The sequence below is a fragment of the Maniola jurtina genome, chromosome Z (genome assembly GCF_905333055.1).
Source record: "Maniola jurtina chromosome Z, ilManJurt1.1, whole genome shotgun sequence".
NCBI lineage: Eukaryota > Metazoa > Arthropoda > Insecta > Lepidoptera > Nymphalidae > Maniola > Maniola jurtina.
This window is the reverse complement of record NC_060058.1, coordinates 7,311,737-7,321,208: the sequence shown is the minus strand read 5'-3', so window position 1 is coordinate 7,321,208 and position 9,472 is coordinate 7,311,737. Positions and strand designations below refer to the sequence as shown.

The 9,472-nt window shown below is 33.6% G+C and overlaps 1 protein-coding gene across 1 annotated transcript in view; it reads left to right on the top strand.

Moving 5' to 3' along the window:
- Window positions 1-3,262: 3,262 nt before the first annotated feature.
- Window positions 3,263-9,472, top strand: part of LOC123880083 — an 81,066-nt gene continuing 74,856 nt past the window's right edge. Inside the window, exon 1 of the mRNA XM_045927990.1 lies at window positions 3,263-3,365. Within this exon, the coding sequence (XP_045783946.1) occupies window positions 3,356-3,365 (10 nt within the window). The 5' untranslated portion in view covers window positions 3,263-3,355. The remainder of the gene's footprint in view (window positions 3,366-9,472) is intronic.

Here is a 9,472-nt window from a genome sequence, read left to right as displayed (position 1 = left end):
ATTTAATCAAAATTGACTGTTTTGACCACAGATAAACATAATATTATATAGTCTGGTCAAGTTAAGTCAAAAAATAGGGGTAAAGGGGTAATATTACAATAATTCACATAGAGCTAAAAATTGCTACGAATATTGGGAACACCTACCATTATAAATGAACTTTAATTAGATATCAAATCACTGCATAGAGATATCATTGATCCATGATATGTGGCGCTAATGAAGCAAATTGAACATTTGATAAGAGCAACCGCTGAGTTTCTTGCTGGTTCTTCACGGATGGAACTCTTATGTTATGTCTATGACTCCACCATCGATTCGGAATGAATATTCTACTGAGAAGAGCCGCAAGAAACTCAGCAGTGCCACTTTTGAAATCATAGAAATTTACAATATGTAACAATACAGCTACACTATCTCAGCCGGTTGCTTCCACGCAACTTTGTCACTAAGGAATTCTAAATCGTATAATAACCTCGACTTAATAAGTTTGTTTTTAACCCCCGACCCAAAAAGAGGGGTGTTATAAGTTTGATGTGTGTATTTGTGTATCTGTCTGTGGCATCGTAGCTGCTAAACTAATGAACCGATTTTAATTTAGTTTTTTTTTTTTTTGTTTGAAAGGTGGCTTGATCGAGAGTGGTCTTAGCTATAATCCAAGAAAATCGGTTCAGTCGTTTGAAAGTTATCACCTCTTTTCTAGTTACTGTAACCTTCACTTGTCGGGGGTATTATAAATTTTTAATTTACATTTGTTGTTTGACAAATCTATTGATAACGTGTAATTATAATATAGCCTTAATAGCTCAACGGTTAAAGGTACGGACTGAAACCCGAAAGGTCGGCGGTTCAAATCCCGCCCGTTCCACTACTGTCGTATCTACTCCTAGGACAAGCTTAACGCTTAGTTGGAGGGGAATATTAATTATGAATATTCTTTTATTAAAAAAAAATGGATTTTATAAAATGAGTTATCGGTGTACAAAATAAATAATAATTTAATAAATAGTTAATAAGTAATAACATTGTTACCATTATATAGTAAAATAAATATATAGGATCTATATTAGCTATATTCTATGTAATATTCTATAGCTATGTTCTATATAAATATTAGTAGGTAGGTATACTCGTACTTACCTGCTTTTTGCACTGTTTAAAACTAAACATTGTATAGGAATAAAAATAATTGCTCATTACAAGCATAAAGAATATTACGAGATCGTGATCATGGTTAATTTGAAGGTCACGCTATGCATACCTAGATATATTGTTTTACATAATATAATAGCGAAGGAAGAAGACCTGGGTAGGTAGTCATATATTTAAGGATTATAGGCTAAAATATTGCAGAAACAAAAGATATACTTACCGAAAAAATCTAGTAAAATATTATTGTGAAAAAAAATAAAACAAAGAAAATTACCATAAATAATAGTAATATTTTTACTGTCCACAGAAATCGAACGTTTTTTATTATTACGAACAAATACCTACAGCATTTACAAGTTATTAAGTACTTGGCATCTAATATAGTTAACAAATGAGCATGTCATATTTTGTACAATACCAATTTATCATGCGGGTGCTAATTTAGGGCTAGTGAATTAAAAAATACAAGTAAATGGAGTCACAAAAATAGATATGATATTTTTTCCTTCGCTAATAAAATGAAAACAATATTCGCAATAATATTTAAAAATTAAATTAATCAAAATACGTAATAAGTTCGCTGGCGTGACCCAAAAGAGACTTGATCTCCCACACTAGAAGCTGCAAATCATTTCTCTCCTGCATTATACTTCAATTGGCTTTTCTTTGGGTTTGCAGGCTTAACGCGCGATGCCTGTAGTCTCCAACAGGCAATAGTAACAATCGAATGGGAATTCAACGATCTGAGCTAGCTGCTCTCACAGCATTATCCTCACGCATCTTCTCTTGGTATTCAACAAGTGTAAATTAAAAATTTATAACACCCCCGACAAGTGAAGTTTACAGTAACTAGAAAAGAGCTGATAACTTTCAAACGGCTAAACTGATTTTCTTGGATTATATCTAAGAACACTCTCGATCCAGCCACCTTGAAAAAAAAAAACTAAATTAAAATCGACAGACAGATACACAGATACTCATTCAGACTTATAACACCCCTCTTTTTGAGTCGGGGGTTAAAAAAAGGTTCAGTCTATATGATTTATCAGTTACCTATCCAAAACATCCCATCTGCTCCTGACCCATTCGGTAATTATCCAAACTAATTCGGGGAAAAACATTGCTTTATGTACCTTAAATTGATTTGCTATCACGAAATTTGTATAAACCATATCCACATCTAAATCTTGATTTATGATTAATTTTTCAGGGAAATCAGTTAGTACTTAGAAAGGCTGAGAACATCACCAACTATGCTCCGACTACATGCTCTTCTCTGCTTCACGTCTTTATCTTATTAGGTAATCTACGTACTAAGGTTTTGTTTTTCAACTTAATTTATTAATCGATAATAATGCATCTTTTATATACAATGCTAATCTGGAATCGGTAACTAATCTCAGTTACCTATGTCCATTTTCCACATTATATCCTTCTCTAAAGAGTACTACAATCTAAGCTAAAATCCGTAAGTTAAACTACTTATCTACCCTCAAGCGATCAACTTATAAAAATAGCTATGGGAGGCGCACTTGCGATTACTCCTTCCTTCTCATTGACTGTGATGGACCAAATACAAGAATAGGACAAAAACAAAGCAAAAAGAGATCTGAAGGAGGAGAAGAAGGGTCGGAATAATATGCACAAGTACACATGTAATACAATTTGGTATATTAAAATAGGAAGTCGATCTTACTGTATTGGACAGGATAGGACTCCAGCAAATAACCTATGTAAAAATAAACTTGAAAACCTACAGTAGTTTTACTTTTAAGAAGTTTTTGAAATCAAGCACCTATTTCATCCAAGATCTTTTTACTAGAGATGGACAGATATAGGTATCCAGAATATTATTGTGTATTGTACATATTTTTAGAAAAATCTAAAACACCACAGACACAGATATTAGTTTCTAGAATATGTCTGCGAAATTTCATGGACTTTGGTTGCTTAATATTCAAATGAATTGGAACTACGATTGTATGAAACGAGTGACGGAGAGAGCCCTGTTTGAGATATAAATTAATGTCGTAAAATACATAATAACATTAGACGCAGTATCACTCACGTGTCAACAAAATGTTGCTGAGTTGTAAAAATAGATAATGCGGTTAATACAATTAAGGCATTTGTAAGGTTTCTGCTGGTACGAAGACCAGTATAGTATTGCCTCTTACTGTGTTTGAGACGTGCATTCGAGATAATGGCACAAGGTGAGAAATAGGATAAGATAACGTGCTAATGATAATTGCAGAGCGAAGTGTTTTTAAGTATATCCAACCACTTTTATAGCGCTTATATGTTTTCAATTATATTTTAACAAGATAAGTTATAGAAAACCAGTAGAGAACTCAGTTTGATACGTATAAAAGTACTGTCAAACTATCACATCGATGCCATTGGCCATTGGACATCTGTGAAGGAATTTTCACACTCCACAGCCTTTGTGTCGCTTGTATCCCGTTATTTCCTGCGATTTCCTTGATGTTCCTGTTCCTGTTACTCACTGTTTACCTATTGAGACTCTGTGAAATGCTCTTTGTATTATAAAATATCCTAGTAAGAAAATATTGTAAGCACACACTTAAAACGCAAGTATCCCTGAAAAATCAGAGGTGCTTGTCACTAATCCATCGTGTCCGTTTGCTGTGTGACCGAACGACCAACCACCTCAATCCTACGATCTCCAAACTCCTGACTCTCGACCTCCCATTCTCCGACCCCTTCCCTATTTCCTTTGCGCCAGATCCAATACCTCCCCTAGTGTATGTGCAAATGATAACCCCGACAACCCACATGACTTTGTAACCCATTACAAAACTACTCCTCCAGTTTTTAGGGTTCCGTACCTCAAAAGGAAAAACGGAACCCTTATAGGATCACTTTGTTGTCTGTCTGTCTGTCTGTCTGTCAAGAAACCTATAGGGTAGGTACTTCCCGTTGACCTAGAATCATGAAATTTGGTAGGTAGGTAGGTAGGTCTTATAGCACAAGTACAGGAATAAATCTGAAAACCGCGAATTCGTAGTTACATCATTTAAAAAAAAAACAATTTTTTTCAATTTTCAAAATAAGATAACTATACCAAGTGGGGTATCATATAAAAGGGACCTGTACATCCTAAAACAGATTTTTATTTATTTTATGTATAATAATAGTTTTTGATTTATCGTGCAAAATGTTGGAAAAAATACCCGAGTACGGAACCCTCAGTACGCGAGTCTGACTCGCACTTGGCCGGTTTTTTTTAAACTGTGTAGACATTATACATATAATTTGAAAATATGTAATCAAAGCTGCGTCACAAGAAAAATTGTAGTATTTATTGAAAAATATAGCCAATCCATGGTTATTAGGTTTCATGATTATATGGTACTAATGTAATAACACTATTCAGTCAAGGTTAATCGGATATAAATAATCAATATCATTTATACAATGCAGGTAGGTACTACGCAAATTGTATAACAATGTTATGGGCATAGCTTATATACATTCTAATATTTGAGATATTTGTATTATGTTTTAATATATTGTTGTGTAACAATTTCCGGGATAAAAATTGTCCTAAATCCGTCTCCAGTGTTAAAGTTTTAACATAGACTGAATATACAGAAAAGATCAGCCCAACCATGCAAGCCGGATAGTGATAACATCCATTTTCAATTTTCAAATAACATTAATAATAATTTATGTTTAGATAACTGGTTAATTGTTGAAAAAAGACACATTAACCTGATTAGTAAGTATTTACCAAAAGGTTGTCAAGTAATAGAATTTTAATTGATAGCAATTAACCTTACCTATCGTAAATATTTACTAGGGCAGGTATATATAACACAATATACTTGCCAAAGAGGTTTGGATTCCCGGAAGTTTAAATTAGGTAAACAATAAACATTCCAACGATTCCGTCTTTACTATATACCTACTTTACTACCGAGATAAGTCAGCAAGAAACTTGACGGTTGCTCTTTTAAAAGATTCGACATACGATAATATTATTCCATAAGTATCTAAAAGTAATTTACAGCAACTCCAGCAATGCACAGTACTGGCGTGAGCTGCGTGTCAAATCTTCGGTCTGTTATGATTTAGGTACATAATTTTACCTTTAATAGATTTTTTCAATCAGTTGTGTAACTAAGGCAAGCCTAAAATTGATTGAGTCTAAGTCATTTCGCAGGGCTTGTTAAAATGGCGTTAAACTCTATGTGCCCAAGCATGGCCTAAGATGACCCTGCATTCCAAACTAGTTCATTTCTGGTTATTCTGGTAGATTAAGTACCTAGCCGTGGCTAGGTAAATCCCTGCCGCTAATAATAATTGAGGTAGGTATAAATACTCTATATTCATACCTCCCTAAATAATCATGCATAAAAAAGGCAAACCTGCCTAATAATGCAAAGTATTAGAAGAAATAAATATTTTTATTACCACATTTACCAGGAGAAAAACGATAAAAATTAAAAATGAAAAAATACGTGCGTAGATCCTCTGGAATATAATATTTTAAGGTCGCCCATATTTGTGCAGATGAAATACCAAAGAGAAACAAGAATTTCGATATAATGTACTTTTGATTTCGTTTTAATTTGCATTGATCTCTCCAAATTGAAATTCACCATATATTTTTTTTATATTTGTTGTTATTACATACTGTGAAAATTCAACTTATCTGCCTAGTATGGTTCATGAGACAGACGGAACACTAACAATATAATAAGTACATCTACCATCATCCAAATGATCATTACTAAACATTGCTACCTATGCCCAAAACACTGGCACTATTACCTTGCTAGATTGCCAAATTACATTGTTTTAATTAAACTACAATCAATGTCAGCGCAACATGGTATTAGCTGCGGGTTCTGATGGCTGTATCAGTTGGAAGTATTTACAACTGTCATTATTAATTTTGTACTTGACCGACTTTCCCCTTATCATTATAGTGTTGAATTCTTGAGCTCTTCCTCTTTAGTCAATAACTTTATATCTAGTACTTGAAACATGAATCAATTTGATCGGTTTAATTATTTATTGAACTAGGAAATGCCAGTGACTTCCTTCCCGTGGATTTGACGCCCAGATGCAGGCTGTATCTGCGGAGTGATGCTCTAATCTGAGTGAACATCACTGAATAAAAGCCACCGAGCTAATGTGATATCCATACTCAATATTATAAATGCGAAAGTGTGTCTGTACGTCTGTCTGTCTGCTACCTTTTCACGGCCCAACAGTTTACCCGATTCTGACGAAATTTGGTAAAGAGTTAACTTATATCCCAGGACACGGACACAGGCTACTTTTTATCCCGGAAAATCAAATAGTTCCCACGGGATCTTTAAAAACCTAAATCCACGCGGATGAAGTCGCGGGCATCCTCTAGTAGATAATATTTTATTTTTAATCCATTGAATGTTTGCTACGAAGTATTATTTTTATATGGTTCAGTGAAGCAGCAATGTAGTACCGACCAATGTCAAATGGGTTTCATTCAATGATGATCTCTAACTTAGCGAATCATCTGTACCAGTTAGATGATGCCCGCAACTTGTTTTTTTTTTTCAATCTAATGAAACAATCCATAAAATTATGTGACTTGCACATGAATTTCGTTATATTACACCTCGAGATGCTAACTCCATTGTAACTACTCATACTTACCGCAAGGTACTTACTACCCATCTAAGGCGCACGTAGAGCAGGGATTTGTCGAATGTGGGTAAATTAGAGTTTGATCGGTAGTCATGGGGCGATTCTAAAATCGATGGTCATTGGTCATCACTCACTTTATAAATAATTGTCTACAAGTGTAAATTAAAAATTTATAACACCCCCGACCAGTGAAGGTTACAGTAACTAGAAAAAAGCTGATAACTTTCAAACGGCTGAACCGATTTTCTTGGATGATAGCTAAGAACACTCTCGATCAAGCCACCTTTCAAACAAAAAAATCTAAATTAAAATCAGTTCATTCGTTTAGGCGCTACGATGCCACAGACAGATACACAGATAATTACACAGATACACACGTCAAACTTATAACACCCCTCTTTTTGGGTCGGGGGTTAAAAAATTATAAAACTTGACATTGAACGGGTCCCAACCACCTGCACCTGTCCTAATTGTGTAATGTACACAATATATTATAATTTTGGAAGACGGAGGTTTTGTTAATTATCAAAATAATATTATGGGGAAAAAGAAAACCGCATAACTATGAGTTTCATATTAATTGTTTACTTGTTACGAAGATTAGTTTTTATCAAAAACAGAAGAGTGAAAAGTAAGGTCATCACTTAATGTTTTTTCCTTTAAAATACTGTTGAGGGTATTTTTAAATAGCCTTATATTGAAGAAATAATCTTTCAGACAAGGCTGATAATCTTGTAAGTTACATATAAGAAAATGATATGTTGCTCGAAAACGATATCCGTAAAAATAAATAAAAATCCGTTTTTCCTGTAGAGCTACGGAACCCTAAAAACAGTATTGTTTAAAAAAATATGCAAATTATTTCTAAGTAGAACTTAGTTACTGACAAAGTATTCAAATTAATTTTAATTAGATACACATTTTCAGGTCTTAAGCTCTGGTTTCCTCCAAAAGCGGTGCCATCATGTAGCGGCCTTAATACAACGGTGAATGACGTCACTAGAACGTTGTCTATGTAAACAATATGGCGCGGTTTCCTAGATAACGGTAATTGACACCGTAACGTCAAAAAGCGGTACCGCCATTTGCATGACGGCCGTCTTGTCGGTGTCGAAGTGTCTGTCAACGTTTTTTTCATGTAGCGGTGAAGGTATTTTCAAGCGTAATATTAATTTTCGTGTCATTTTAAAATATTTATTGTTCAAAATGAGTTTCATCAACTGGACCAGCGAGGATGATGAAATTTTAATTGATTTTGTGCGGGTTCATGATGTGCTACATAATGTAAAACATAAAGACTAGACTATTTTCGTCTTCTGATGATTGTTCATCTTCCAAATATACTAGTAACGCTAAATCAAGTTCGTCCATTTTCAACCATTGACACGTACTTTGTGGTCTGTTCACCGTAATAAAACGGTCAATGCAGTTTCTAACATTCCACATGTTTACGGCCGTCTTTTTGAAGTCATCATATTGCGTCCGTTTAAAAACGGCACCGCTTTTGGAGGAAACCATAGCTTTACCTATTTTATTGCGGTGTGAAAAAAATCTTGCCTAGAACAAAAAATGAAAAAACCTAGGCTAAATAATTGTTTGAAAGAATAACTGGAATACCAAATTATTCCAAGTTTTTGTACACCTTATATCTACGCCCAACATTTTTCAACGCTTATGAACAAATTGAATTAGTGCTGCACTTTTTGTGGTATATTATAAGAACAAACAAAAACCGGTGTCCGAGTCGCACTCACACACGAAGGGTTCCGTAGCATTGTACAAGAAATACTTTTTTTATCTATACTATAATATTATAAAGAGGAAACCTTTGTATTTTTGAATTTCAGAATTTTTGTATTTTTGTATTTTTGTATGTTTGTATTGAATAGGCTCAAAAACTACTGGACCGATTTCAAAATTTCTTTTACCATTACTTAGAAGAATTCTTCCGAATCCGTATAGGCTATATTTTATCCCGGAAAATAGATAGGATTTTTCGTGGTAGTGAAAATTGTGGAGTAAGGCGTCGAAAAAACTGCCGTACGTTAACGATTCTCGCGAACGCTGCCTAAATGGTTAGAGATGTATGGTTGACTTCTATAGAAAAGTTGTAGAACTCAATAATGCCTACAAAAAAGTCCGCGATAGTATAAACCAAACATTTATATTTTAGCCATTATAACCACTTTTCCATAGAATAGAAGTAATTAAAATTATTAGCCTATGTTTATTGGTCATATTATCGTCAAATACTAATCCTTATCCAAATAAACTATTTATTGAGCAAGATTGTTTCAATAGCTATAAATTACTTTTTATTTTATTCCAATCGGACAATCCATTCAAAAGATATTACGAATTTAATTATATGTTGCACTTTCTCGAGTAGGATCTCCAGAAAACCAATGTTTTAATGCCATCTACAAATACTACTGGAAACATAGTGTATAGTGAAGCATTAAGGTAAAGAGAAAAAAAAAAAACAAAAAAAAAGTTAAAAACAAAAATAAAAGAGTTAATCAGGTACGAAACAATGAAATGTAACACGAATAAAAAACCTATAAAAACATACATACAAAATAATAATAAATAAAATTGGAGTGTCTGTCTGTAATTTCGAAATAACTACCTCTTATTAAACTCATATGGTTATTTGAAC